The sequence below is a fragment of the Cyphellophora attinorum genome (assembly GCF_001299255.1).
Source record: "Cyphellophora attinorum strain CBS 131958 chromosome Unknown Contig13, whole genome shotgun sequence".
NCBI classification, from domain to species: Eukaryota; Fungi; Ascomycota; class Eurotiomycetes; order Chaetothyriales; family Cyphellophoraceae; genus Cyphellophora; species Cyphellophora attinorum.
The window spans coordinates 173,707-201,649 of NW_017253241.1; the positions used below are offsets into that span (position 1 = coordinate 173,707).

The 27,943-nt window shown below is 53.1% G+C and overlaps 15 protein-coding genes across 15 annotated transcripts; 9 read left to right on the forward strand and 6 right to left on the reverse strand.

Moving 5' to 3' along the window:
• Nucleotides 1-244: 244 nt before the first annotated feature.
• Nucleotides 245-2,117, forward strand: AB675_11298 (High-affinity glucose transporter; the record flags this gene model as incomplete). The annotated part of the gene is made up of 7 exons (XM_018140129.1): nucleotides 245-269; nucleotides 317-368; nucleotides 430-505; nucleotides 557-1,220; nucleotides 1,287-1,525; nucleotides 1,555-1,762; nucleotides 1,822-2,117. 7 exons carry the CDS (start codon nucleotides 245-247, stop codon nucleotides 2,115-2,117), a joined length of 1,560 nt encoding a protein of 519 aa, XP_018000111.1.
• Nucleotides 2,118-3,049: 932 nt separating this feature from the next.
• Nucleotides 3,050-4,340, forward strand: AB675_11299 (Acyltransferase LovD; the record flags this gene model as incomplete). Its single annotated transcript, XM_018140130.1, has 5 exons — nucleotides 3,050-3,275; nucleotides 3,326-3,433; nucleotides 3,483-3,619; nucleotides 3,673-4,238; nucleotides 4,316-4,340. 5 exons carry the CDS (start codon nucleotides 3,050-3,052, stop codon nucleotides 4,338-4,340), a joined length of 1,062 nt encoding a protein of 353 aa, XP_017999965.1.
• A 43-nt stretch (nucleotides 4,341-4,383) lies between these two features.
• AB675_11300 (uncharacterized protein) lies at nucleotides 4,384-5,681 on the reverse strand (the record flags this gene model as incomplete). Its single annotated transcript, XM_018140133.1, has 2 exons — nucleotides 4,384-5,541; nucleotides 5,592-5,681. The coding sequence occupies 2 exons, from the start codon at nucleotides 5,679-5,681 to the stop codon at nucleotides 4,384-4,386; spliced, it is 1,248 nt and encodes a 415-aa protein (XP_018000034.1).
• A 492-nt stretch (nucleotides 5,682-6,173) lies between these two features.
• On the forward strand, nucleotides 6,174-7,544 carry AB675_11301 (putative isoaspartyl peptidase/L-asparaginase; the record flags this gene model as incomplete). Its single annotated transcript, XM_018140134.1, has 1 exon — nucleotides 6,174-7,544. The coding sequence occupies one exon, from the start codon at nucleotides 6,174-6,176 to the stop codon at nucleotides 7,542-7,544; it is 1,371 nt and encodes a 456-aa protein (XP_017999887.1).
• A 65-nt stretch (nucleotides 7,545-7,609) lies between these two features.
• AB675_11302 (2-oxoisovalerate dehydrogenase subunit beta, mitochondrial) lies at nucleotides 7,610-8,791 on the reverse strand (the record flags this gene model as incomplete). The annotated part of the gene is made up of 1 exon (XM_018140135.1): nucleotides 7,610-8,791. The coding sequence occupies one exon, from the start codon at nucleotides 8,789-8,791 to the stop codon at nucleotides 7,610-7,612; it is 1,182 nt and encodes a 393-aa protein (XP_018000128.1).
• A 498-nt stretch (nucleotides 8,792-9,289) lies between these two features.
• Nucleotides 9,290-11,485, forward strand: AB675_11303 (Protein MAM3; the record flags this gene model as incomplete). The annotated part of the gene is made up of 2 exons (XM_018140136.1): nucleotides 9,290-9,547; nucleotides 9,599-11,485. The coding sequence occupies 2 exons, from the start codon at nucleotides 9,290-9,292 to the stop codon at nucleotides 11,483-11,485; spliced, it is 2,145 nt and encodes a 714-aa protein (XP_017999984.1).
• Nucleotides 11,486-11,914: 429 nt separating this feature from the next.
• On the forward strand, nucleotides 11,915-12,433 carry AB675_11304 (uncharacterized protein; the record flags this gene model as incomplete). Its single annotated transcript, XM_018140137.1, has 1 exon — nucleotides 11,915-12,433. The coding sequence occupies one exon, from the start codon at nucleotides 11,915-11,917 to the stop codon at nucleotides 12,431-12,433; it is 519 nt and encodes a 172-aa protein (XP_017999842.1).
• Nucleotides 12,434-12,493: 60 nt separating this feature from the next.
• Nucleotides 12,494-14,038, forward strand: AB675_11305 (uncharacterized protein; the record flags this gene model as incomplete). The annotated part of the gene is made up of 1 exon (XM_018140138.1): nucleotides 12,494-14,038. One exon carries the CDS (start codon nucleotides 12,494-12,496, stop codon nucleotides 14,036-14,038), a length of 1,545 nt encoding a protein of 514 aa, XP_018000085.1.
• Nucleotides 14,039-14,576: 538 nt separating this feature from the next.
• Nucleotides 14,577-15,880, reverse strand: AB675_11306 (uncharacterized protein; the record flags this gene model as incomplete). The annotated part of the gene is made up of 2 exons (XM_018140139.1): nucleotides 14,577-15,105; nucleotides 15,267-15,880. 2 exons carry the CDS (start codon nucleotides 15,878-15,880, stop codon nucleotides 14,577-14,579), a joined length of 1,143 nt encoding a protein of 380 aa, XP_017999936.1.
• Nucleotides 15,881-17,538: 1,658 nt separating this feature from the next.
• AB675_11307 (Versiconal hemiacetal acetate) lies at nucleotides 17,539-18,584 on the forward strand (the record flags this gene model as incomplete). Its single annotated transcript, XM_018140140.1, has 2 exons — nucleotides 17,539-17,808; nucleotides 17,862-18,584. The coding sequence occupies 2 exons, from the start codon at nucleotides 17,539-17,541 to the stop codon at nucleotides 18,582-18,584; spliced, it is 993 nt and encodes a 330-aa protein (XP_018000166.1).
• A 246-nt stretch (nucleotides 18,585-18,830) lies between these two features.
• Nucleotides 18,831-20,184, forward strand: AB675_11308 (uncharacterized protein; the record flags this gene model as incomplete). Its single annotated transcript, XM_018140141.1, has 2 exons — nucleotides 18,831-18,847; nucleotides 18,912-20,184. The coding sequence occupies 2 exons, from the start codon at nucleotides 18,831-18,833 to the stop codon at nucleotides 20,182-20,184; spliced, it is 1,290 nt and encodes a 429-aa protein (XP_017999886.1).
• Nucleotides 20,185-20,916: 732 nt separating this feature from the next.
• On the forward strand, nucleotides 20,917-21,573 carry AB675_11309 (uncharacterized protein; the record flags this gene model as incomplete). The annotated part of the gene is made up of 1 exon (XM_018140142.1): nucleotides 20,917-21,573. The coding sequence occupies one exon, from the start codon at nucleotides 20,917-20,919 to the stop codon at nucleotides 21,571-21,573; it is 657 nt and encodes a 218-aa protein (XP_017999935.1).
• A 394-nt stretch (nucleotides 21,574-21,967) lies between these two features.
• AB675_11310 (uncharacterized protein) lies at nucleotides 21,968-23,466 on the reverse strand (the record flags this gene model as incomplete). Its single annotated transcript, XM_018140144.1, has 2 exons — nucleotides 21,968-22,932; nucleotides 22,983-23,466. The coding sequence occupies 2 exons, from the start codon at nucleotides 23,464-23,466 to the stop codon at nucleotides 21,968-21,970; spliced, it is 1,449 nt and encodes a 482-aa protein (XP_018000103.1).
• Nucleotides 23,467-23,923: 457 nt separating this feature from the next.
• On the reverse strand, nucleotides 23,924-24,283 carry AB675_11311 (uncharacterized protein; the record flags this gene model as incomplete). Its single annotated transcript, XM_018140145.1, has 2 exons — nucleotides 23,924-24,126; nucleotides 24,226-24,283. 2 exons carry the CDS (start codon nucleotides 24,281-24,283, stop codon nucleotides 23,924-23,926), a joined length of 261 nt encoding a protein of 86 aa, XP_018000165.1.
• Nucleotides 24,284-24,447: 164 nt separating this feature from the next.
• Nucleotides 24,448-26,594, reverse strand: AB675_11312 (glucose-regulated-like protein; the record flags this gene model as incomplete). Its single annotated transcript, XM_018140146.1, has 2 exons — nucleotides 24,448-26,200; nucleotides 26,248-26,594. The coding sequence occupies 2 exons, from the start codon at nucleotides 26,592-26,594 to the stop codon at nucleotides 24,448-24,450; spliced, it is 2,100 nt and encodes a 699-aa protein (XP_018000024.1).
• Between the last annotated feature and the right edge of the window lie 1,349 nt (nucleotides 26,595-27,943).

Here is a 27,943-nt window from a genome sequence, read left to right on the forward strand (position 1 = left end):
CTCCCATCTTGTTGCGACACTCCTGCGATGTGGCTTGCCCAGATGGTGAACAAATACGAGCCGCCGGATATGATCTGGGGTAATGACGATGATGGCGGGGATGCTTGGCTTAAGCGAGAGCAAGGGTGTGAAGCGAACACATATAGATCGAGATGGTGATGCAACGACCACACGCACGTTGAAGCACCTTCCTTCACACAGAGCCTGAGCTCAGAGGCGTGTTGAGAAAGCAAGAGCAAACATCATGTATCGGTTTACCAATATCTACGGTAAGTCGTCAGCACAGGACATGTTGCAGGTCGTTAACGCCATATAGTCCTGGCGGCCTTCGGGACGATAGGAGGCGCCTTATTCGGTTTTGATATCAGGTTAGTGGCAACCACTGCTCGGAACTTGAACGAAGATTCCTTTGCTGAGGTTTCGCTATAGTTCCATGTCAGCCTGGATCGCCGCCGACCAGTATCTCGAGTACTTCGACAGTCCCAATTCCAATCTGCAAGGTGGCGTATGTCCATCTCTGCCCAAGTAGCCACACAAAAAGTCTAACGGCCACCAGATCACAGCCTCGATGTCAGCAGGATCATTTGCTGGATCCCTTGCAGCAGGTTTTGTGTCCGACCACCTCGGGCGCCGCTATGCTCTTATGATAGCGTCGGTGATCTGGATCATTGGCGCCTCAGTCCAGTGCTCTGCTCAAAATGTGGCACATCTTATCGCAGGCCGAGTCATAAGCGGCTTGTCCATTGGCATAACGTCCTCACAATGCTGTGTCTATCTTGCAGAGCTTGCTCCAGCAAAGATTCGCGGACGCGTGGTCGGCATTCAACAATGGTCCATCGAATGGGGCATCTTGATCATGTACCTGATCAGCTATGGTTGTGTCCAAGGTATCACCGGCCCATCAGCTTTCCGTATTGCTTGGGGCATTCAGGCTGTGCCGGGCTTGGTTCTCGGGCTGGCTTTGATGTGTTTTCCGGAATCGCCTCGTTGGCTCGCTAGTCATGGTCGTTGGGAAGAATGCCTTGATGTGCTGGCGACACTTCATGCCAAAGGTAACAGGGAGAGCGAGGCGGTCCGGCTTGAATTTGAGGAGGTCAAGGAAGCTGCGAGAATTGCGAATGAGTCAAAAGATGTTTCCTTTCTGGCTTTGTTCGGGCCCAAGGTCTGGAAGCGCACGGTTGCTGGCGTTAGCGTACAGATGTGGCAGCAATTGTTAGGCGGTAAGCCTTCACGTTCTTCCCACGCAGCAGATCCATGAGAGTCCAGGACTGATGTCGCTCACGCAGGTAACATTGCAATGTACTATGTCGTCTACATCTTTGAGATGGCTGGCATGTCTGGCAACACAACGCTCTACAGTTCGGCGATACAGTACGTCATCTTTCTCGTCACAACTGGCTCGATCCTCCCGTACATTGACCGCATTGGTCGTCGCACGCTGCTCTTGCTTGGCGCTGTGTCCTGCATGGCCATTCACTTCGCAATTGCTGCCGTGATGGCAACGCAAGGCAGCTATGTCAACGAGGTCAACGGCAACGCCAACCTGCGTTGCAGATCTCTGGCGCTCCAGGCAAGGCTGTCATCGCCTTGTCGTATATCTTCGTCGGAATATATGGTTGGACGTGGGCGCCAGTTGCGTGGATCTATTGTTCGGAGGTGTTTCCCTTGAAGTATCGCGCCAAAGGAGTGGGCCTGTCGGCAAGCACCAATTGGATCTTCAACTTCGCGCTTGCTTATTTCGTTGCGCCTGCCTTCACGAACAGTAAGTGTCTCGTCTGCCAGCCAATATGTAAATTAGAGCTAATCATGATCAACCAACAGTTCAATGGCGAACATACATCATCTTCGGAGTTTTTTGCGCCGCAATGACGGTGCACGTATTCTTCACCTACCCAGAGACCGCCGGAAAGAGCTTGGAAGAGATTGACTGGCTGTTTGAGGGAGAAGGCAGGGTCAAGCCGTGGAGGAGCGGCAGCGTGGGCGGCTTCAGAGAGAAGGTCCAAGAGAGGGAGCGCCGAAGGAGTGAGGGTGTGATGGGGGCAAGGGACGAGGACGAGAAGACGCTACAGGGAGATGTATTTGGAGTTAATTACGAGGAAGGTAAAGTTGGCGTGTGAGTGTAAAAGGGCCGAAGAGTGTTTGCCGGAGGATGCGGAAGACCGGTTGACTGGCTTGCCGCTTACCGAAACCGGATGACTAGAATGGGAGCGCGCTCGCCAGGCCGGTTGACGTAGCTCTTGATGTTGGTTAGAAGGCACGCGGGGAAATTTGTGGTGGGATGGCGGGCGATCGTGCCCGTCCGGATATAACACATGCCATGCATGAGGTACTCAGACTTCTGTCAGGCGCGAAACTCACTACCTCAGTATTGCCAGCGGACCGGTACAAATATAGGGAGAATAAGACATTGGGTGGGCTTTGCTCTGGGCAAATATATTTGCCCAATTGTCCACTGTCAACCGGCGCAGATTGAGTCCTCCAAACGTTGTTGGCTCTTTCCGCTCTTGCATTGCGCTCTCCTTCCAGGTTTAGTGACAAGGCTACAGTAGAGGAGCACGACAGATTAAGGAAAGAGCCACCCTAGTGCCCTGGCCCGGCAAGACGGAAGTACAATAGGTTCAAGCACGCTCGGATAGCAGTTCCTCCTACAAGGATGTCCACTATGGCTGAAATGATCTGGTCACATCGACCTTGTCGTCACGGCCCGAGGGTCTATACCACTACGGGCGGATATGCATGGTTCTAGAACGCTGGGGCAGCAGCGCTACAGAAGTTCGACCATGCATTGAGCAGGTCCAACCCATAAAAGGCGATTGTCAGCTTGACCGGAGTATGTCACGCCACTTTCCTGTTGCAGGTTCGGTCACACCGTCCCTTGACTGGTCCCGCAGAACTGCCGCTCTGTTATATACTGCAGCGAGTCATCGTCACCGTCGGATGTCGCTTAATCCATATTTGCGAGGCACGCAGGCTCCACGGGCGAGATCGCACACAAAATGGCTTTGTTTCGGCCTTGGGTTTTCGCTCAGCATTACACATATACCCAGACATGGCCTTGTCTGCCAATACAATCGCGAATTTAAGAAACACTTTCGATCAAGCCTGCTCAAATGCTAACGGTCTACCTGGTGTCGTCGGAGTTGCTGTTGGCAGAGATGGACAGGAGTTGTTCGCACACGCCGCGGGCCAACGCGGGGCGGGCTCGGATGAAGCTATGAACCTCGACCATGTGTTCTGGATCGCTTCGTGCACAAAGGTTGTGACCGGAATTGCTTGTATGCAATTAGTGGAGCAGGGACTGCTCAGTCTTGACGATGCTGCCCAGGTCGAGTCGCTGTGTCGGAGCTCCGGAATATCAAAGTGCTGCAGCCTGATGGGACTCTTGTCGACAAGAAGCGTGGCATTACGCTGAGGATGCTACTGTCTCATACTGGTCAGTCCGCTGCAGGTCTAGCAGAATATCTTGTTAACCGACCAGGCAGCCGGGTTTGCATATTCGTTCTTTCATCCGGGTCTTCGCGACTATGGCAAACCCATCGGATGGAACGAGTTCTCCATGCATCGCAGCGATATGGCGCAGCCACTCGTTCATCAGCCTGGCGAAGACTGGCAATTTGGCGTGAGTGTAACACTTGCTTCGTCCGATGTTCCCCGCTGACGGGAAGGTACCAGCTTGGCATCGATTGGGCCGGCTTCTGTGTCGAGAGACTTACCGATTTGTCCCTTGAGACGTACTTTCATCTCCATATCTTCGATCCGCTGGGAATCAGAGACATGTCAATATTTCCCAGCCGGAGCATGAAATCACAGCTGGCGTTCATGAACCAACGTCGCCCAGACGGAAGCATAATTCCGCGTGACCATCTCCTGCACCGGTCTCTGATCGTCACCACGCCTGAAGAGATAAGAAGCTGTGTGAACAGTGGAGGTGCCGGGCTCTTCGCTCAGCCGCGAGAGTATGTGCAGATTCTGGCGACGCTGCTGAACGATGGCATCTCTCCGAGGACTGGCGAACGCATATTGCAAAAGGCCACCGTAGATGCGATGTTCGAGAATCAGATACCGCAGTGGCCAGAGTTCGGTCGCAAGGGTATACCGGCTGTGAAGCCAGACCTCACGAACACGGTACCAGATCTATACCCTGGGCAGAAGCAAGGCTGGGGTCTGACTTTTATGCTCTCAGATGGTCCGACCGGTCGGTCCGGTGGCACAGCACATTTTGCTGGACTTCCGAATGTGTACTGCTGGTGTGATCGAGAAAAGGGAGTTGCTGGCATCATCGCATCTCAAATACTGCCATTCTGTGACCCTCAAGTCCTGGACTTGTGGGTGCAATTTGAGTCCGGAATTTATGCTGGGCTGCAATGAATGCAGTCTAACAAGTTATATTTTTGCGCCTGTGGTCTGTTGAGGCTGGACCGGCTGATGCAGTGCCGCCAGCTCCCATTTGCTCTCTTGCACAGCATTGTTCCACTCGTCCCACTTGGTCTCATAGAATTCACTCACACCGGTTGTGATATTGCCGCTTTTCCAGTGCTTCGCGATGACATCAGCCAGCTCAATGGCGTCGTTAACAGCCATGTTAGCGCCGCTGCCACCGAGAATCGGTGTCGTGTGGACGCTGTCGCCGATCATAGCTACACTGTACTGGCGAAGTAGCTTGAGGAGATCTTGCTTTGAGACGATCAACGTACGCATGAGCCAGTTCTTGATGGCGCCTTTCGGTTCCTCTTTTGCCGATTCGTCCTGCCCAAGAAGCTGGCGAATCGCTGCGTTCGACTTTATGGGCTCAACAGAAGCAAGTTCATCGATCTCTTTGTAGTACTCTGGACTAATGTTGTCAGCTTCGCTTTTCGAGCGGTTGGGCTTATACAGGGGATCATCGTTGTCGGAGACCCTAGCAGGCCTGGAGTAAGTGTAACTCATGCGGACCGGCTTTCCTGATCCGCTTGACGGGAGATGGTCCTCCAGCTTGACATGAACGCGAGGTTCGGACGGGTTTCCGGGCTGATGGGTCCACGTAGTGCTGCCATTGAGAAGTGTCAGGAACTTCGATTGGTAGTCAGCTTGCTCGACGTGCTTCTTGTGGTTGTAGACAGCGTATGGCTCGACGACCAGAGTGTAGATGCCTGGCAGCAGTGCTTCTCGTAGCGCTGAGTGAGTGCCAAGTGCATCAATCACGAGTGTTGACCGGAGCTTGTGATGATTTGCAAACTCCAGATCAAGGGCCGGCGCTGCTTGAGACGGCTCCTGTGATGGCGTAGCCCTGATCAGTCGATGCTCTGAACGTTCCTCCAACTCGAGACCGTCGGACTTTCTCAATGCACGTTCGAGGTCGGTACGAGAGACGTGCAGCCATGATTCGGTCGTTGCAGAGGATGCTTGCAATGCATCAGTGCGGTCTCGGCCGTGGATATCGATGCCAAATGTTCGTTTGAATTCGGTCGCTTCGATATTTAGCACTTTCAGCAAAGGTCGATATGTCCCGGGCTCCAGGAAAACGCTGCGAGTTGGCGCACCCTTTGGTCTCGAATCGTAGATCTGACAGTCTTATCAGTATCTGCTGAAATACCTGTCTGTAGAACACTCACCACGGAAGGTATACCTTTCTGCAGCAAGCAGCGTCCCAGAGTCAAGCCAGCAAGTCCACCTCCAAGAATAGTCACCCGAGGCTGCGCCATGGCTAAAGTCCACCGTACAAGTGACTATAGAAGCGGTTGATCACCCGGTGATGTCGCCCAATAACTCGAACCTACTATGGACAAGCCTACCGATCACCCTGTACGCCTGCCGCGACGTGCTCAGTTCAAGGATATCACTTGCCTCCTCGCGAGCTTGACCTTCAGGATCGCAATCTGCCGGGAAGGCGCCACTTCCGGCATACCACGCACCCAAAGACTTGAGTGCTTTCGTCGAGTTTTTTGACCTACCTAGGTAGTCTCGACGTCAACACTAGTTAGGAAGCTTCGAGGGAGGTCCTAAATCCGGATAAATCCGCGACGCGTTTGCCCGATTGCCTTACGCCAAGGATACTTCTGGTTGATGGTAAGGTATCTGGGTATGCTGCACAGTTCTGATCCGTCACATTCATTATCTTTGAAATCACTGCATGGCTCGGACTACAGTCAAGTAGAAGTCTGGCAGACAGCGCGCAACACGAGCAACTGTAGGCCATGGGGATCAAATACAAGCCAACGTTGATCCTCCACGGGGGAGCCGGCGCTATCAGTCGTGCAAATCTGCCGCCCGATCTGTACGCGCAGTATCACCGCTCTCTCCTCACATATCTCGTCAGAACCCGCGAAAAGCTAGACGCTGGTGTCACAGCCCTCGATGCAGCTGTCTATGCTGTCTCACTCATGGAAGATGATCCCTTGTTCAACTGCGGACGCGGCAGCGTGTTCAATCTGGATGGAGAGATCGAGATGGAGGCTAGTGTGATGGTGACGAGTATGCAACATGCTGATTGTGCATCAGACAGCCCGCAGGTAGGTTTGCTAAGCAGTATGGAGGGTCAATGGCCGTTACGGGCACGGATGGGTGGACTGAAGAAGCGCGCTGCCGCCGTGAGTATGATCCAAGAGACACGCCATCCAATCCAGCTCGCCAGACAGGTACTTCTTGAAGGCGACTGTGATGATGCCGGAGTCCGCGACATGCATTGCCATCTCAGTGGGAGGCCCGTGGAGGAGTCTGGCTGGAACAAAGGGCTCGAACGAAAGAGCAAGGATTGGTTCTGGACGGAGAGGAGATGGAAGGAGCATCTGAGAGGCCTAGAGAAGACGGACTCGACGCACCAAGGACTGATGGACAATGGTGTATTGCCAAGTCAAGGCACAGTGGGCGCTGTGTGCCTCGATCAGAACGGCAACCTTGCTGTTGCGACGAGCACAGGCGGACTCACAAACAAGAAGCCAGGTAGGATAGGTGATACGCCGACTGCTGGCGCAGGCTTCTTTGCGGAGAGCTGGTATGAGGAGGACTGCGAAAATGCAGCAATCAGGGGCTCAACACGGTTTGCCGAGATGTCATTCCCTGATTTTATACCAAGAGCACTCTCAGACTGCATACCAATACTTTTATTCAAGCCAACAAATGCATTCGAGCCATTTTACTCACATCCTTCCGATATACCAAGCGTCCATTTCAACATGCGATCAGACTTGAGACCTCACCACACGACTTCGCGCAGAGCAGCACCGCGGCGTGCAGTAGCCATATCTGGAACTGGGAATGGCGACTCATTCCTTCGTCTTTGCGCAGCCCGGACTGCCGCCAGCCGCTGTCGATATGGCGGGCAAAGTCTAGCCACTGCCGTGACTGCTGTGGCTGGAACCCACGGCGAGCTGCAATTGTCCGCTGGCGATCGATTTGGTCGGACAGGGGAAGGCGAAGGCGGACTCATTGGCATTGAGATTGACTCGAGCGGATTGTCTCGCACCGTCTTCGACTTCAACTGCTCCGCCATGTGGCGTGCATACTACGAAGTTCTTGATGAGAAGGAGGTCCCAAAAGTCATGGTCTTCCGTGACGAGTATAAGTAGACTTTGGCCAACACAAGCCGAGCCGAACCTGCAGTGCTCTTGATGAGCCGAGCCGAGTTCACTGCTCAGTAATTGAGTGTCCTCTTGATAGCGTCATAAATTCTGACGATGTCCGGTACGTTGAACTTTTCGAATATCAAGCCAGAATGGACGGACCAGCCTGTCACCCTGGCAACTGGTGCCTCAAGACGCAGGAATGCACCTTCTTGAATACTTGCAGCAACTTCAGCTCCCACACCCGCATTGAGCATGCTTTCATGTACGACGACGGCTCGGCCGGTCTTGTTCACACTCTTGAGGACAGTCTCCCGGTCCCAAGGATAGATCGCTCGCAGATCGACAAGCTCGATATTCAGGCCTTTGATCTCCTTCTCTAGGGCATCTATTGCGGCTCCGCAAAGGTACATCGGCTGGCCGTACGAGATGACAGTCAGATCTTTGCCCTCCTTGACAACCTCCGCCTTGTCAAGAGGTAGTGTGTAGGGATCTCGGGGTACATATTCTTCCGAAGCTCGATACAGGATCTTAGGCTCCATAAAGATCACGGGATCGTTACTATGCAGTATTGCACTCGTGAGCATACCTTTGGCCTGTGCTGGAGATCGAGGCATGACAACTCGCATTCCGGGAACGTGCGAGAACAGTGACTCTGGACTCTGCGAATGGTACAGGGCGCCGTGACCCACGCTGCCACATGGCATTCGTATAACCAGACCGCCACAATGTCCACCAGTGCCACCTTCTCGGTAGCGAAACTTTGCGGCCTCATTCACAATCTGATCGAAAGCTGGAAATACGTAGTCGGCAAATTGTATCTCAGCGATAGGCTTCATGCCCTCCGCAGCACAGCCGATACCGAAGCCGACAATGCCTTGCTCTGATAGAGGCGTGTTGAACACTCGCGTTGTGCCAAACTCGTCTGTTAGTCCCTTCGAGCATCGGAACACGCCTCCGAAGGCAACGTCTTCGCCGAACAGTAGGACCGATTCATCCGTTTTCATAGCATGGTGCATTGACGTGTTGATTGCTGAATGTAGGTTCTGGAAGTCCACAGGAGCGTCATTCTCAAGCTTGAATGCTTTCCGAGCTGCTGCTTCGGACTGATTGAGTACTATACTTTTCCTGAAATCTATTGGTTTATTGAGCTTTGCTGATGATGCCGCTGCTGCGTAACCCCTTCGTTGCGCTGACCGCTTGAGTGATCTCGTGGTTGCGCGACCTAGGGCCGCCACTGACGGTCGTGTCATGTCTACTGATACTGCGTACTAGGAATGAATCACATTCTGAAAGAAAGCTGGAAGCTTTACTTGATTTCGCGTCTGACAGTAGAGTATACGTCCTCATATCCTTTCCGCTGCTAACCGCGCCTTTCGATTTGGTGCTACTCACGTGACTGCTTAAGCCGAGGGACTGTGATTTAGGCCTAGCCCCAGACGAGTCTCCGCGCCGCCCGCCGCCATGGCAGACTTGGCTGCGTCGGTGGCTGGTTTACGGATGATTCCGCCGTGTGCTACAGTATTGCCCGCAGTTTCCATGTTCATCTGTGATCTTTAATCACAGCAAACTCGCTGTCCTAGCTTCTCGCTCATTCCTCTCCCCTTCATCCTCTGCGCGTTTGGACTCATTGCGAAGCCACCACTGCTGTAATCGGCACTTGCGATCAAGGTCGACGCGCGTCTGCTGGTAGCTCAGCTTTGTGCTGTTCCAATTCTGATTTCTGTTCATTCTCATAATTTCCGGCTCCCATGCCGACACCTGGCTGCACATCGAGTCGTGCCCTCTCGAATCGATACATCGGTCTCGGGCTTGCCAAAATCATATTCCAAGCTGTCGCGCAGTCCCCGCTTGCGCACGCAGCACCTCTGAATGTATTGTTAGCGAAAGATGACGAGGAGGGAAAGACGCCCGATGACCCCTCGCTATGGTTGTATCTCGGTGTCGCAGCATTGTTGGTGCTTCTAGGGGGAGCGTTTGCGGGGCTGACTATCGCCTTGATGGGACAGGTGAGCTACATACCGTGTCAGATTTAGAAGGGCTAGACTGATGCAATGTAGGATGAGATGTACCTGCGGGTAATCAAGGAGTCTGGAGAAGGACGAGAGAAAAAGAATGCCACCAAGGTGCTCCATCTACTGGAGCGTGGTAAGCATTGGGTTCTGGTCACACTGCTCCTCAGCAACGTCATCACCAACGAAACGCTCCCCATCGTTCTTGATCGGTCGCTCGGCGGAGGCTGGCCTGCTGTCCTAGGCTCGACAGTCTTGATCGTCATATTCGGCGAAATTGTTCCTCAGTCGATATGCGTGAGATATGGCCTGCCAATTGGTGCCTGGATGGCACCGGCGGTCCTTACGCTCATGTACGCTATGGCACCTGTGGCGTGGCCAACGGCGAAGCTGCTCGACTATCTACTTGGCGAGGATCACGGCACTGTGTACAAGAAAGCTGGTCTGAAGACTCTAGTCTCTTTTCACAAAAATATGGGAGATCTTGATGAGCAGCTCAACACGGACGAAGTGACGATCATCAGCGCATGCCTGGATCTGAAAGACAAAGCGATTGGATCGATCATGACTCCAATGGACGACGTCTTCACCCTGTCTCTCGACGACGTCTTAGACGAGGAAATGATGGACGACCTCTCGTCTCGCGGCTACTCTCGGATACCCGTCCATCATCCTGACAACAACGAGAATTTCATAGGCATGTTGCTGGTAAAAATGCTTATCACATATGACCCAGAAGACGCCAAACCTGTCCGCGAATTTGCTTTGGCCACGCTTCCGGAGACTCGTCCCGATACAAGCTGCCTCGACATCATCAACTTCTTCCAAGAAGGAAAGAGCCATATGATACTCGTTAGTGAGCATCCGGGCGAAGATCGTGGCGCCATTGGAGTGGTCACCTTAGAAGACGTCATCGAGGAGCTCATTGGAGAGGAGATTGTGGACGAATCTGATGTTTTTATTGATGTTCACAAGGCGATCCGACGAGCAATGCCCGCACCTAGGATGCGCGTGCCTAAGGGCCATGTCGTGGAGGATTCTGCCGCGAAAGCTCAAAATGGTGATCTGGTGAACATTGGCGAGCATGAGACGCTATCTCCCTCGGACATACAACGACCAAAACGCGAGCTTAACCTTGAAGACATCAAACGATCCGATTCACAGCAACGACGCCGATCAAGCACGAACAGCAAAGGCGAAGACATCCGACCACTGCGCAAGACGACGACCGATGAAGTCAGAGAGCACCTCAAGCATCTAGGCCCATCAAATCTGGCGAGCCGTCCAAAGACCACACGTTTCCAGTCGGTCAAGATCAAACCCGGTTCGTTGTCTGGGGCAACTACCAGGCTTCCCACCACGGACGGTCGTGTCACACCCCAGCGTCGGATATCCGAATCAGCAACCAGCTTCCACGGCGGCATTGGTGAGGGCATTCTGAACAGTGCTGGGAAGCAAGCGAGCGACGGCGTGCAAGCATTGCAGGCCGCGGGCTATGGCACTATGAGTGGTTCTCCCAACGAGCGACGTCCAGCCAGTGCGAATAAAGCTGTGCAGGCAGGAGCGGCAGCCGGAGATGGCACTAACTCGGGGCATCTCAGTCCAGATGAGCCGCGGAGGAAGCGATCGGACAGCACTAGCACGGTCGGAAGTCTGCCAGAAAGCCGGCCTCGATCGCGCAGTCCTTTCTACAAATCACGCGCTCGGACTGGCAGTCTGACTACCACTGAGATCGAGGGGACCTTTGCGCCAAAAGCAGTGCTCGTGTATACGTCTGGCAGCGAATCAAATGACGAGAACGACAACAGTGGCGCTAACAAGGGTCATCAGTCTACGAACAAAGGTCCGCATGGCGATGGTGACAGTCCGTCGAAGACAAAGCGGCGCAAAAAGAAGCGACCGCAGAATGGGGAGGAGGAGCCATTGTTGCGGTAATGCCTTTGTCACGGGTGGGGCGGCAGGTCATTGACGGCGCTCGAGGTGCGCAGCCTGCGATGCTGCAAAAGTTTTTCATCGGCTGCGTGGTACGTACAGCATTCATAATAACAGATTCAAGGGAACAGACTTACCTTGAAAGGCCTTGACAACAGCCTCAGTTGCCTCGTTGCCTCGCACGACACGCCTTGGCACTTTATTCTCTATTCAAGACTTCACTATTGTGACTCGCCTGACAAACGAATCGATTAATCAATTTTATTGTCTCAGACCTACCGCACACCTACTCTTCCTTCGTATCACGCTCGGCGAGACAGATTCTATTTCCACTTCTTCTACGTCGAAACCATCGCCAGAGACAGCCTGCTATCGCACATAAACCACACAGAAACGACGGCAATCATGCTGTTCCTCGCGTTATTCTTCGCCATGGCGCCATTCTCGCATTTCATGCGCATTTTGGTTGTCCTCGCCCTTTTCCGCTTCTACCTGGACGCAAGACGATTCTCCCGCTCTAAGATCGTCAGCACCATGGTCGCTGCCGTTCTCCTCGAACTGTCCTTTTCCCTGGTTTTGGTATACGGCTTCTGGCCGCAACTATGCAGAATGGCAGCCAGATGTGATGATTGGCTCTTCCACCAGATGCTATTCATATACGACTGCATACACGGCATCATCGACCTCATCGTCGCGTTTGCCAGCAAGATGGGCTGGTTCTACCATGTTTTGCGATACGACCGCAGCGAGAAGAACATCGACGAAGTTGCGTTCTATTCTATCAATACATGTCTAGTCATCAGTATTGGCTACTATCTTTATCGAGCCATTTTCAAGAAAGCAGCTGAAGAAGCACAACCAGCCGGCGCCCTCTCCGATCCAGTTCCAACCACACCAGAACAAGCATTCAGCATCCCGTCAGTAGCAGACGAAACCACAGCCAAGCTTTAGCAAGAGCTCGAGCAGGCCAAGATCAAGGCTCAGGAACGAGAGAACCAGCATCAAGCTGAGATGAGAGCCGCGAAAGCGAATTACAAGCTACTTCAACACCGCTACGATAGCGAAATGCGACCATTCCACAGCGATCTGTACGAGCTACGAAGGCTGCAAGTCGAGAACGCGGAGCTCAAGAAGAAGCTTGCTGACGAGCAGCAAGCAAGACTCAATCAAGTCTCAACAGAGACGCAGAAGGAGGGCGACGAAGCTCCAGAAAAGGAGCAGTCGCAGCTCAATGAAGTCTTGAAGAAGATTGAGACAGAGCGTGATGAAGCACGCAAAGAAATCGAAACATACAAATCGCTACTGAGCGATAAGGAAACTCTTGTCGCCGAGGCGGACTCCCGGACTCAAGCACTCGAAGTCAAGGTCGCAGACCTGAAAACCCAGCTCAAGACTGCGAAGCAGTCGCTGGCTACTGCAAAAACAGGCAACGGTGCTGAAACTGTCGACCCGTTCAGCGATCCTCGAGTCCAGGCTGTTCAAATGCAGCTGAACGACACCAAAGATCGGCTGGGCAAAGCTGACAAACGTGTGAGCGAGTTGGAATGTACAGTAAGGGAATCGGAATCTACAATGCGCCAATGGCACAAAGAGGCTGCAGACTTCCGGGCCGTCCACAACAACGTGCAGCGTGAGCTGCAGGCTGCAAAGGAGAGCCTCGACGAGACATCTAGAGACGCCGCGTCAAAGAAGCGAGGAAAGGAAGCCGCGGAACGCGCAGCAGCAGAGTATGCCGAGAAGCTGAAGGCTATGAATGGTCAGCGGCAAGAAGCCAAGAATGAAGTGTTGCAACTACAACAAGTCCTGAAGGTCGTTGAGCAGAAATTTGAGAAGGCAGATTCAGATCGCAATGCTGTGCGTGAGGAGTTTGAGAACTACCAGTCCAACCACGACACCGACAGTGCCAACCTCACCAACGCAGAGCGAGCCCTCAAAACCGAGCAGCAGAGTCATACTGACACGCAGACCCAGTTGAGGGAGTTGCAGAGCGACTATGCGACACTGAAGCAGGAGAAAGAAGACCTGGAGGCCGTACCAAGCAACGTCGTGAACGACAACACCAGCAACGCAAGATGTGCCAATTGCGCAAAGGCGGAAGCGGCACTGGACGAATGTCAGCGGGCATACCTGAGAAAGAGCGATGAGCTTCGTTCCGCGAAAGCTGAAATCCTTGAGCTCGAAGACGAGCTCGAAGATAAGGAGCCTAATGTGTACCAAAAGCAAATAAAGGACCTTGAGCAGCAGCTCGAGGACTGGCAGGACAACTACGATACCATGAAGACAGAGCACGACAAACTGAAGAAGAAGCTCAAAGCTGCGAACGGCGCCACTGGGGACACGCCAGAGACGTCGCCACCACGGAAGTCTGCACGAGAGATCATCAGAGAGAAGTCAAGCGAATCACCTATCAGAAAGACTGCTGCCACGGAGGCTACAAAGAGCACTCCAGCCGCGCCAAACGGCAGGATAATAAAGGCCCTGCCCACGGGTCAGAGATTCGCCAAGGCCAAAGCCGCGGCGGACATGGATGCAGCGAAGATCGATCTGTATAATTGAAACGGCGCTCGCGATACGGGAGAAAAATGAGCTGAGAACTAATGGTAGAGCTCAGCGTCCAGTAGCAGTATGATCTGCTACTGGTCGGCCAGAGACTCAGGAGGATATAGGCGTGCACGTCTGTAAGGGCTAGAGGAGCCTGCTTGTCGTTGATTAAAGTTGACCCAGCAAAGAGTGCTACCTTGAGACGTTAAGACTGACTTTGAGACTCGTTGTATCGGTGTTGGGAAAAAGGAGCAGGTGGAGTCAAGCAACTACAACGAGATACGAGTACTGAGGACTACCTACTCGTGCTGTGGAAGGCTTGGACTGAGGAGGTTGAGGGCTGTCATTATGTACACTGAAGTAAAAGAGCTTTGATGGAGGCCAGCCGTGTCATAGAGCTACTTCAGCTTCACAGAGGCTGACTGTCGCCAAGTAGTATCATTAAGATCTTTTTCGAGCGAGTCTCAAATACGGTGAATGATGGAGCCATTCATAAATAGCACTCTATCTTCGACCGGCTGTATCTGACCCGCTCTTTGCATATAGCACAGGCTCAGCTATAGCGCCTACGCTTCACGCCCCTTGGACGTGGAGAGGGCAGCGGTGATGGCGTTGGTGATGTCGATGGTGATGGCGCTGGGGATGGCGGTGATTCCAGTCGCTCATTGAGATTCTGGAAGAACTCAAAGTCTGCGGCGCCATACTTGAATGCATTACTCCTAGCAGTGTGGAGCTGTTGCTTCGCTTGCTCGACGTCCGCGCGCTTCTTGGCGAGATAAGGCTTTGCTTTCTCAACGTAGATCTGAAGCTCACTCCTCTTCCGGTTGAACTGGTGGTTCTCGTCCCAGGACCCATCATCTATAATCAGCAGGAATTCGATCATGTTAACATCCTCAGCATCGATACAGCCCACCATCAACCCGACCTCAGTCTCCCATCGCTTGACCTCTTCGACTGATTTCTCGATACGTCGTGACCAGTAGTCACGCAGCGAATGCATCGAAGCTCGCAGGACAAGCTTGCCATTCTGTATGTCGCCTTCGATCTCCACCATTCGAGAATCCGCGTGAAGATTGTTTTGGCTGTCCAGCCAAAAACTCGTCAGCGATCGAGTTTCCCTTGCCGATAGGACTGAAGTGGAAACCGCAAGCTCCTCAACGCAGCCTTTCAGAGGATACTTGACGAATTGTGAGCGCCATGGTTTATCGAAAGCAATGATGTGTGATATGAACTCCCAACACACAAAGCTGCAAACTTCAAAGCCACTGGCTTTGCCACATGACGACTCTCGCGCAGTATTTGGCGATTGATTGGGACACCGCGTCCAAGCTTCCCATAGGCGAAGATCACGTCTCCGGCTTCTCTGCATCCGCTATGTTCATGGCGATAGAGCAGTTCGTGCAGGCCGTCAACTGTATGTCTTGGCATATCGCCAACCTTATGCCACCAAAGCCCATCACAGCAGCACTTTGGCGTTTTGGGATTTGCAAACTTCCAGATCAGATTCCTGATTTCTGCTGGCAGATCGAGAAGTCTGAAGAAGGGACCGGAAGGCTGAGATCTCTGGAGCGTAATCCGACCGATCTGGTGGAGTGCTAGACGTGGGCTACGTCGCTTGCTAGGACACTCATCGTTCTTGTAGTGCTCGAAGTCGGCTTGGCGCTTACTCGGTGAGTTGAGTGGAATGATGTTCTGTGTACTTGGTGGAGAAGGAGCCGCGGGCTTTGTGACCGGTGCAGGGTCGAGCGAGAGCGCGCGCATCCTCTTGATGAGATCGCGCTGCCGCGCAGAAACGGGAGTGCGGATCAGTCGGAATTTACCATTGACTTCGGCGACATCAAAAGTCGCTGGAGGCATGACTTGGTGTGGCTCTTGCAGTAGGCTGATGGCTGTGTGGTATGGCGAAATACACAGGTCTATTACCGATGAAAGGATCGTCGTTCTTTTCGCAACCACGCAGACCGTTGAGACGGTTAGAAGGCGATTGAAGTTGACAAAATCGGATCGAATGTTGCCTTGACAACGTCGGCCTGCTTTTGTTGACTCAAGGTGCGCAGGCGGCAGCCTCGAAGTTTCCTTTGTCTCATCTCTTCATTCGTCACGTGAAATCTGCTCTTTCCATGGTAAGTGACATGACCTAGGTGTTGGTCGTTTTGCCCAGCACCCATGTTCCACAGAAGCAGTTGTGATTTGACGATACAGGATCCAATGATCCGAGGACCTGATTGCAGAATGGCTCATGTTAGGAAAGTGGCATAATGCTGCCCTTGGACGAGGATATTGACCAAGATCACCAGTCCTACATGATCCAAGTGGTCCAAGTACAGTCTCATGTCGTGCCTGCGTATGGTACCGGTCAGTAGAGCAGAGGATTTGCCCGTGATCAGCATGCTGCCAGCTGGCCAACACCGACAATGAAGGCGCGCTTGTAGATTGTCGTCTTTTTCGATCCCTGGCTCTCCTTGCACCGAGGATCTAGAAAATATACCACGCTGGCTTAAAGTTTCAGCATTGTTGCGGCTCGCTCACAAATTGACCGTCCATCCTTCCTCCGAGGACTACGTCTACGATGCAAGAAATCCCCATCGTGGTCAACAACGAGCCTAGATCGTTAGGTATTATGAGGGATCCCCAGACCGCCGGGTGCTCATAGTGTGATGGCATCCGGAGGCGGCCCTGTCCAACAATATATCGGACCACTCGAAATATCCTGAACTCATCAGGAGTTGGGTCAGGATGGCACATTTTCGACTGACCGATACGACACCAGTCTCGCACCGGTCCACGACTGCGATGCGTGAGTCGATTAGCCACGGTACGAACGCTGACCAAGAGCCTGGACTCTCTATACTAGCTCATCGACAGTCGGAGCACAAAGCGCTCTTCACTTCTAGCCGACATTTCGGGTATCAGGCCGCTCTCACACGAGCTCTGTAGATTACGTCTGCCGGAACTGAGCGCCAGAGATCTGACCCGGCGATGTCCACTTTTACAGATCCGCTAGGCCGCCCAAGAATCTGCGAGCTTGTTGTGTTGACCGTCATAGCGGAAGCAACGGAGCTATTAAGACACAGGTTGGAAATACACCCCATGCTCCATTCGTCGCCGTGTCACCATTCGTTTGTTGCGAGTCAGAGCAGGAGAGTCTGCGTATGTGGCTTCGTCCTGTAGACCCATCGTCGATATGGACCGAGGACAGACGATGTTATGAGTTCAGATGCAGCATTGTCTGAGAGCGGGAAAAAGAGCACATCGAGCGGACTGTCCGCTCTTGGGCGGGCTTAGCCGCTCTGTTATCTCCGCGCTGGCACTTCTGCGCCGTTGTCGATGAACGCATTAAGTGAATGAAACGAGCACGTCGTTCCTACCAAAATATAACTTGGCTGCGGTGCGTATCTCCAGCCCAGTTCTCTCCTTTACATAGCTCCGTCATCGAACGCATTGCCAGCCAACTATAACGTCGCAATACTTTAGTCTTGGCACCCATTCCGAGCATTTGCATTGCTACGTCCACCATGGCGACAAACGAAATCTCCAAGAATCTGTATGCCAACTTGGGTCGCAGTGGTCTCAGGATCTCGAAAGTTGTCCTGGGCGCCATGTCTTACGGCACCCCGGACTGGCAGGGCTGGGTTCTCGACGAGGCTCAATCGCTGCCACTTCTCGAGTACGCCTATAAGGCTGGAATCCGTACCTGGGACACGGCAAATATCTATTCGCATGGTCGATCAGAGGAGATCATCGGCAAAGCCATCAAGCAGTTCTCGATCCCACGTGAGAAACTTGTCATTCTCAGCAAATGCTACTTCGGCGCGACCCAACCAACATGGGCCTTCAGCCCGAGCCTTCCACTGTCAATGACGGCGAGATGCTCAACATGACTGGACTGTCTCGCAAACATATCCTTGATGCGGTTGACAAGTCTGTGGCGCGATTAGGGACCTACATCGACGTTCTGCAGATTCACAGGCTTGACCGCTCCGTCCCACGAGAGGAGATCATGCGAGCCCTGAATGATGTTGTGGAGAGCGGCAAAGTACGGTATATCGGTGCATCATCCATGGCGGCATGGGAGTTCCAGGAACTGCAGTATATCGCTGACAAGCACAATTGGCACAAGTTCGTCTCCATGCAGGATTACTACAACTTGCTGTACCGTGAAGAGGAGAATGAGATGATACCTTACTGCAAGCACGCTGGCATCGGCTTGATCCCGTGGTCTCCTGTGGCCAGAGGTGCCTTGACTCGGCCGTGGAATGATCGCGCCAACTCTCTGCGTGAGACCAAAGACGCAGCGCTGAACAAGCTCGTGAGAGGTCGGAACGATAAGGTCGATGAAGAGATTGTGGGACGATGTCAGAAGGTGGCAGAGAAGATTGGAAAGAGTATGGCGCAGGTCGCGATTGCTTGGTGCCTCAACCATGGTACATGTCCGATCGTGGGACTGAACAAGAAGGAGAGGATCGACGAAGCGGTAGCAGCATGTGACATCGTACTTCGCGATGAAGACATCGCTTATCTCGAAGAGCCATATATGCCAAAGAAGAGGCAAGGATATTGAGCAGATGTCGTCAGGTCGCTGATTAATGTGGCGCTGAAACAGAGACGAGGTGACACGAAGAAAGATAGCTTTAGAGCCCAATCGCTTCCAATTGGTCAGTCGCGCAGGTGGGGTACCCCTTATATAACACTCTTGGAGCGGCAGGAGCGTTCGACTGTAGTCATCTTTGACTTTCGTCTCTGCCGCAGTCGATGCAAAAGATGTCATGAGCAAAGCATGCGATAGATGCTATCGCACGAAGCAGAAATGTACATTCGAGACCGGTAGACAATCATGCACCACATGTCAACAGCTTGGGGTCACTTGCGTGACTGAACGTCTTCGCAGGCGACCCGGACGACGTCCGATCGCTCGCCAATTCCAGTCAGGAGCGGCGCTAGAAGTCTTCGAAGTGTCAACACCACGCAAGAAGTCTAAGCAAGATGTCAGAGCGGGAGGTGTCTCATCGAGCGGCACACCGCCAGTTGCACCCGACCTCCTGGCTCAATTCCAGGACCTGTTTGATGGCATTCCCTTCGAGCATAATCCGGAGGACCTCCGGAACTTCCTCGCTCTGTATGACTTGTATGTGATTGGTCCGACCTTTGCCCCCAGCTTCCGCAGTGCCTTCCAGCGCGCATTCTTCAGCGGGCCGGATCTGGTCAGGGACACTTACCCTGCCGTACAAGCAGTCATGCGCGTGGCACGTCAGTTGGCTCCGAAACCTCAACTCGGAGATGGAGTGGTGAGAAGCGCCAGTGCGATGGAGACGCTTCGGACGACAATCGTCAAAGACGCTGGGGAGGCGTTCTCGATCGTTGCATTGGGCCAGTGTTTGGCAGCATTCGATCTTATGACCTCTGCCTCTGGAGTGGACCTAATTCTGCAGTACTCTTTGTCGTCCGCGCTTCCATTCTATGACAATTTATCAACAGACCCTTACACTGATCCAGTGTTGATCACATCCATCTTTTGGAATACTATTTTGTCTCTAATCAAGGGCAAGATGCCGGTCATTCGCTACCAAGCGCACAAGCCGTGTGTTGTTGACCGGATCGCCGGTATATGCACGCCTCTGCTTCCAATATTGCATGACTTATGCCGCGCGAACGTCAAGGCTAGGTCAGGGACGCTGCACGACGAAGGCAAGGCCAGACTCAAGGCCATCGAATATGAGTTGACCAGATGGACTCCTCCCTGCATTCAGCTGGAAAGCTCATACACTGCTGACGAGGCTGTCATAATGAAAGGACAAGCGGTTTTGTATCGCAGCGCCGCTCTTCTTGTGCTCCACAGGATCGATCACCCCTTCAGCCAGCATGACGGCGTTGCCAGAGCCCTCGCAGACACAATCTTAGTCGATTTCAAAAGCCACTCACAGTTATTGAACAACGACGGAAGCCTTCAACATGTCTCCTTCCCACTCCTCATGGCCGCTCTGGAGCTTGAGGATTTCCCGCACTCACTATGGGAGACACAAGGACTTCTCAATGCAACACAGGCATGCAAAGAGCAACTCCATGCTTTCATCGCGTACATCTGGACCGAGAGGAGGTCTGGGTCTGCTAGATTCCTTTCGGACATCGTTGAGAACGGGCCAGACTTCGTGATAACTCCGTGAACTTATGAGGTCGACTTTTAGCGGCGCTGTCTAGCCCTGCTTGGTCACTGGGTGCTTTCGCGAGGAAACAGCAAGGCTCCCTATCTGTGCTGACTTTGCGATTCTATGTCGGACAGAATTTGCGCTGCTGAAAGAAGGCTTTCTAGAAACGGGTTGCCAGGTGGCGGAGGCGTATTATTGGCTCTGTTGCTATGGTTGGTCTGGTTGCTATACCAGTACACCCAGCAAAGACCGACTCGTCATGGCTCAACGCTGTAAGAGGCAACTGTGCCGGCAACGTTCGAAGACGACCTGCAGCAAACGAGACGACGCTGTTCGACGCGACCACATGACCGTACAGGCTGTGTGTCTACAGCAGACTTCTTCACGCGAGCGCGCTCCCGGTCTGCGGAATCCAATAAGCCTCAAACTTTTTCCAGCATGGCTAGGAGGCCACACTGCCGGTCATCATATTCAGCAAATCTCTAGCTTGACAAGTGAACACACGACCACGCGTGGCATATCGCAGCACCTACAGCACGAATCACGTTTTCGCCCACCCAGCGTCATCCTCAAACGGAAATCGACACCGCAAAGCCAGCGGCTATTGCGTTTCCGGCCCGAAGCACATCAACTTACAACAAGATAATGCCACCCAAACCAGGCCGCACCCAAAACCGCGGCACAAACCTTCCCCTTCGTTTCCCTGCCCTTCTCACCTCCCTCCTTCCCCACGCCCGCACCCCCACCACAATGCGCCAACTACTCTTCCAGCGCCGCATGAACGGCCACGCCGAATCCTCCAGCGGCCCCCGCCTCACCTTCTACCACCTGTCCACCAACCGAAAACTCGAAGTCGCGTGGTTCTCGCGGTATATCTTGACGAGGGCTCTGCTTATCAGTCACGAGGAGTGGAGGGAATGGAAGTATGGGAATGAGAATGGGATCTATGTTGTGTATGATGGTGGTGGTAGTGATGGTGGTGCGAAGGGTGGGTTCGAGCCGGCGATCCTCGTGAGGGATGGGTATCGGATTGGGGGTAGGAGGGGCGAGGGGCAGAGGATGTTCCGGTTGTGGAGGGATGGGGGCTTTGGGAAGGATATTGAGGTTGAGGGGCGGGTGGAGGGCGATAGTGGTGACGACGTGGTGAGTGCTGCAGCTAGGGTGGCTGCCGCTGCGCTTGCGCTGGCCGATGCTATTGGGTCGGTGGTCACGCCTCCTGTTTCGCCTGTGTTTGCTCCCGTTGCTTCTCTTCTGGTGCACGATACAGTGGAGCTGCTGTACGAAGAAAGCGAAAATGGCGATGAAGGCGTCCTTGACCCTCGTCTTCGTGCATTTGATGCTGGAAGGGATGTCCCGATAACGGAAGAGGAAGAAGAGGAGCTGCAGCGTCTGGATGTGTGTGCTTGAGGGTGGCTTCTGGTGGCTACGGGGCCAGAACAGGAGCTTTATGGAGGGACCAGGATATGAAAAGGCTTCACTTTGACAGTCCGACTACTGTATTTGCTTGGTGGAGTCATCGTCGCCTAAGCAAGATATTCGGCCAAGAAATGAGCGTTCTTTCCGGAGAGACCCGTGGACCTTGAACTCCTACATGTACAACGCCCTCCCTGGGGACACAACTGATGATGAATCGTTTTAACGACTTGATACTCAAGTGAGACTCGTCTCAAATCTGCTGGCTCGATCTGCAAGACCATTTCTTACTTCAGAGCCCGCCCTGACCTCAATTCTCAGCATTCTGGGCAAGTGATGAAAACGCTCATTTTATGCCCGAACAGCCTGCTACCTAAGCTCAAGCCACCTAATTCTTGGCTTCATCCCTCCTCCGCAAGGCGTCCTCCCTAACAATTTCTTCCAGCGTCCTCTTCAATACCATCACCGCCTCCTGCGTCAGCGCCACAGGCTGTCCCAAATCATCCTGCCTCAAGCCCGGGATGTCGGTCACTTTGTACGGACAAGCCGCCGAACCGGCATACAGGTATGGATACCTCTCAAAGAAGGCATCATCGATCCTAAGATCTACCTGGTCGTGCCGCAGCCCGTATGCCCTTACTAGCGATTGCACGCTCGGCGACCTGAGCTGGGCTTTTTGCTCGAGTCGCCAGTCGGCGGAGAGGTCTATGCCGTTGGCGCGGTCGAGACTGACTAGATCTAGAAGTCGAAATGCCGTATCCGCAGGGCTGTTCGCTGGCATTATAGCATTGTTGTATTCCCCAGCCCCATCAACACCAAATTTGCGTCGAGGACAGACCACGACATTGCTCGTCAGGAACGCTAACTCCTGACCATGATCAATATCGGTCTGCACGTCAATCAACAAGTCTCTAAACTCTGGCCAACAACACCAGTCAATGTTCACAATATGCGGTACCAGTAACTGCTTTTTCGTCGGCCGGAACATTGGTGGAAGATTGCGGTAAGTCTTCTCACAAGGCCAACAGCGGAACAACTGCACTGCCAAGAATCCCTGGAGCGCGCCGCATAAATTCCAGTACGCCTCGAAGCCAGGCCAGCCAGTGCGGATGACCCAGAGTACGCCGGCGGCGGTGAGATTACGTTTCAGTGCACCATTATGCTCGAGGTGGCGAGCGAGGCTATTGCGCGTGAGGAGCTGAGTGAGCGCTGCGATGTGACCGTCGATAGCGAGCCGCGCAGGGCCGGCGTTGAAGCCAGCGGTGAGTCCGCCGGTGCAGAGGCCGCGGGTCAGGGCGGCGTCGAAGTTGGTGGCGTTGGCAAGATCATTGGCCACGATGTATTCGAAGGCAGCTGCTGCAGGTACTCATTGCTGTCCCCTCTTTGTATGGTGGCCGGTGCACTGCCTGAGCTGACGGAGTGTGCTTGCTGCCGTTGCTGTGGGCTTATGCATGGTCTAAGTGGTCTGAGTGTCCTTGGCCTCTCAAGATCTGGCTTCGCTTTTTTCCTTCGTTTGCGCCTTCTCACCGTCGAGGGTGTAGGTAATGTTGTATCATCGCTCTGCGTAATGCCTTCACTGAAGGGTTCAAGGTTGCTGAAATCATCAAGGTGATCGTCAGTCGGCTGGGCTGCAAATATCGGCAAATAGCCAATCGCTGCTGGCGTGATCCATGCTTCATGCCCTATCTGCCTGTTGAATGGATCTAAGCATGCGTTCTCGAAAAGATCCAGGTTCTCGCCTGTCTGACTGCTGTGTTCATGTGAATGTGCGTTGCCGAGATTGTTCAGGTTCCCACCTGTCCAGATCGTTGTATTCCAGTCGTTGAACTCGCCAAAGTCATCTTCGTTAGAATTCCAGCTGGTCGATATGTGAAGACTAGATGTCATGGCTGTCTCTGCCTACGACGACCGACCCTCAGAATGGACCGACATTGCATGATCTTATAGAAGCCATATGACAGGCAACATTTGAAGCCGATCTCTCCAAGACGGCATTGCACCTTCCGCTTTGACACAACATGCAGGTACATGCCGGCCATGGAGCACGATGATATGCGCTAGTGGTATGTAAGAGATCCATCGCCTGGGCTAATGCGCTCATCCAATCGTAACACAGCAGGTGCTGACTCAGTCAGGAAGCTGGTCTACATAGCATTCGAGCAGGATGACAAAACTGCTTCTTGCGGCATATTGCGCCGCTCTTGGCGTGGGCCGTGGGATGCGAACCGAGAAACAATTGCAAGTGCGATAGACGAGATAATTGCGATCGCAGACGAAGAGCTTGACAGAGGCCGTTGAGCTTGTTATCGCGTTGTTCGCTTCTTGGGCTGGATGGTGATCTGCCCTACTTTCTATACCCGTTGTACTGATGCTTCTCACATCCAATACCGTTGCCGGAACACATCTTCTTTCGGTCAATGTAGACTGATGTGGTAGGCGAGTTTCCAGTGATTTGTCCTTGCCCAACCTTCAAACATTGGAGCTCCTTCTGTAGAGCGTCAGCTTCTGCGGGACGGTAGTCAATCTGGCGATTGATAGATTCGATGGCTTTTGTCGGGTCAGTATATACTGGGTACGTTGCGGATGACAGGTTATTGAGATAAAGTGCAGAGCTGGCGATAATTTGATCAGAGCGAGAGAACTTACCTTCTTTGATAGTCGACTTGGAGCGCACCGAGGAGGACTTTGAGGTGCTGTTGCCCATCTTAGGAATTACAGTACATTGACTTTCGTTCAGGTTGTATGTTATCTAAGGTGGAAGATCGTTTCAAGCCGGGTACACTTGAGATATGTCACGTGCTGGAAGTGGGAGTTTCCCGGCTTGGGCCCCTGAAGAAGGGAGAGAGGTTGAACTTCGTTCATACTGCTCTATCTAGCATCCACGACGACGTCGCGCGTCGTCCTGTCGTAACGTGTAATCATGACGCTCGCGAATGACCTGATCTTACAACTCATCGTGGCCCTCAGGCTCGTCATCACCATAATCTGGCATGCCACCTGCACCACCCTCGTACAGCTTGCTCGTGATAGGATAGCGACGTTGGACAGCTTCTCGCGCTGCTCCTCAAAGTCTTCCTTCTCGGCAGTAGCATGGTTCTCCTCGAGCCAGTCAGTGGCCTCCTTGACAGCCTCTAGCAGGGTCTCCTTGTCGTCATCGTCGATCTTGCCGCCCAGACCTTCCTCGTCGTTGGCTTGGTTCTTAAGGTTGAAGGCATAGTTCTCGAGCGCATTTCGGGCTTCGATCTTCTCGCGAGTAAGCTTGTCTTCCTCGGCGAACTCCTCGGCCTCTGCAACCATGCGGTCAATGTCTTCTTGTGATAGACGGCCTTTGTCATTGGTGATGGTGATAGACTCGGCCTTGCCAGTTCCCTTGTCTCCTGCAGTAACACGCAGAATACCGTTCGCGTCGAGCTCAAAGGAGACCTCGATCTGAGGGACGCCACGTGGTGCAGGAGGGATTCCAGTCAATTCGAATTTGCCGAGAAGGTTGTTGTCCTTGGTCAAAGATCTCTCGCCTTCGAACACCTGAATGAGGACAACTGGCTGGTTGTCGGCAGCCGTCGAGAAGATCTGAGACTTCTTGGTAGGCACAACAGTGTTGCGAGGAATCAACTTGGTCATGACACCACCGGTGGTCTCGATGCCGAGCGTCAGTGGGTTGACGTCCATCAACACAACACCGTCTGTGCCCTCCTCACCAGTCAGGATACCGGCTTGAACAGCAGCACCGTAGGCAACAGCTTCGTCGGGGTTGATGCCCTTGCTCGCCTTCTTGTCGAAGTACTTCTCGATCATTTGCTGCACCTTGGGAATACGTGTTGAACCACCAACAAGCACGATATCGGTAATGTCGCTCTTCTTGACCTTCGCATCCTTCAGAACCTGTTCGACCGGCTTCAATGTCTTCTTGAACATGTCATCGTTGAGCTCCTCGAACTTGGCCCGGGTCAGTGTCTCGGAGAAGTCCTTGCCCTCGTGGAAGGCCTCGATCTCGATTCGGGTCGACATCTGCGAAGAGAGTGTACGTTTCGCTCGCTCAACCTCGCGCTTGAGTTTACCCATTGACTTCAGATCTTTGGTGATATCGACGTTATTCTTCTTGTTGTATAGCTTGACGAAGTGGTCAACCACACGTTGATCAAAATCTTCACCACCAAGATGAGTATCACCAGCCGTAGCCAGCACCTCGAAGACGCCATCATCGATCGAGAGAAGCGAGACATCGAATGTCCCACCACCCAAATCGTAGACAATGATCTGAGACTCGTTCTTCTTGTTGAGACCATACGCAATCGCGGCGGCAGTAGGTTCGTTGACAACACGCAGGATGTTGAGGCCAGCGATGGTTCCGGCATCTTTCGTAGCTTGTCTCTGGGCATCGTTGAAGTACGCCGGGACCGTGACGACAGCGTGGGTGACGCCATGGCCCAGGTAAGCCTCAGCAACGTCCTTCATCTTTCCGAGAACCATTGCAGACACTTCCTCCGGAGTAAAGGTGCGCTCCTTGCCGCTGACTTCGACCTTGACGACGGGCTTGCCATCTTTCTGGGCAACGGTGAAAGGGAAGTGCTTAGCATCTTTCTGAAGATCCTTGTCCGAGTACTTGCGGCCGATCAGACGTCTGTGAGTCTATTAGCGTGAATCTAGGGAATTTTGTATGGCGCTTACTTGATGTCAAAGATGGTCCGAGTAGGGTTGGCAGCATATTGATTCTTTGCAGCGTCGCCCACTAACCGCTCGTCATCAGTGAAGGCCACCCATGATGGTGTAATTCGGTTTCCTTGATCGTTGACAATGATGTCGACCTTGCCGGCTTTCATCACACCGACGCACGAATATGTGGTGCCCAAATCGATACCAATGACGGTACCATAGTTGTTGTCGGTGTCATTGAGAGGTGTCTGGTCCTCAGCATTGACTGTGCCGATGAGAAGAAGGGGGCAGATGAATATGAGAAGGAGGTAGAATATGGTGGTCCATTGGAATGTGGACGAGGAAGACGCTCGTCGCGCCATGATGAATACTGATCAACAGTATCAGTGGGACACTTGATGTCGCTCGATGGGAAAAGAAAGGGATGTTGAATGGAGGGTTCAACGACGATGAGGGTGCGCTCGTCGGCTGAAATAAATAATCCCGTGTTAATAATTTTGGGGCAATCGATAAAAGGGGACAACTGGCTTCACAGGGGCTTGCCAGCCAATCACAGGCGGCGGGAACTTTCTAGTGAAGTCCAATGAACAGCTGGCCTTTTTCCTCAACCACAACTTCACCATCAACCCCTATTGTTCAATCCTTCCTTCACCTGGAGATATCCCCAGTGATGACTCACTGGTAGGCCTTCGGGTACACAAGATCATTAACTGTAGCATCATAGTCAGGCACCCGCCTGTCTCATTCAGCGCGGTGTTCCTTCGTCACTTGGCACGCATCACCCTGTCCAGAGGATGAGGTAGGAATTCAGTCGACTCATGCCGCGACAGCCGTGGCCATGCACCATGGCGCGGCCTGGAGGTAATTCATTGACCATCTGAGCAGCGGCTCTGGTTCGTTATTCCAATTGCCAGGTGTTTGGCAGGTAAGATTGAAGGCAGCCTCATCGTCGAGGAAAGCTGTGGGATGCAGCGCACTGTCGACTTCGAAAGAAAAAGCACGGGCGGCCCTTTTAGTCCTTCGTTGATCGGATCGTCTCATCGAGGTCCAAGGGTAAAGAAACGCATGAATGTCTGGCTCTGGCCACAGTCGATCTGAGCGCTAGGCAACCCCGTGTTTGGACATGATGCCAAGACGATTACGCTAGCAACCAACGTTTTACAACATAGCAGTCAACGATACTCCTAGCCGTTGGAGCTCAGTCTCTGTGGACGCCTGGAGAGTCTACGATGGGCAGCTGTCATACTATCGCTGACTTAGCATGCCAAGTCAGGCGCTCGTGATCGCGAGTCTCGGTCTGATCCGGCGCGCGTGGTTTACGTTATCCTGGCCCGAACTTGGCAGAAATTCCGGGTTACAGCTCAGGGCTTGTTTTGGACACCTCTATCATTCGCGACGCTACCCGCTCGAGCAGCACTGGGGCTTCAGCAGGAACAGGAGTGATTGAAAGATTGTGCGAACATGATTGGTGCATCGGAGATTGAAATAACCTCATTGATCGACACACTTGCTTGACACCAGGCGAAGTCGCTTAACGCGTATCCTGACCACAAGGATGCTGACCGCAGTGAAGCCTTGGATCTAATTTTCAGGTCGCCGATGTCAATGATCAATGATCACGTCGAGCTTCACCAATTTCGGCGGGGCTATGCTGACTTGAATCTCATCGTGCCGTCAAGGCACTTACGTACTTAACAAAAGTGAATAGTTC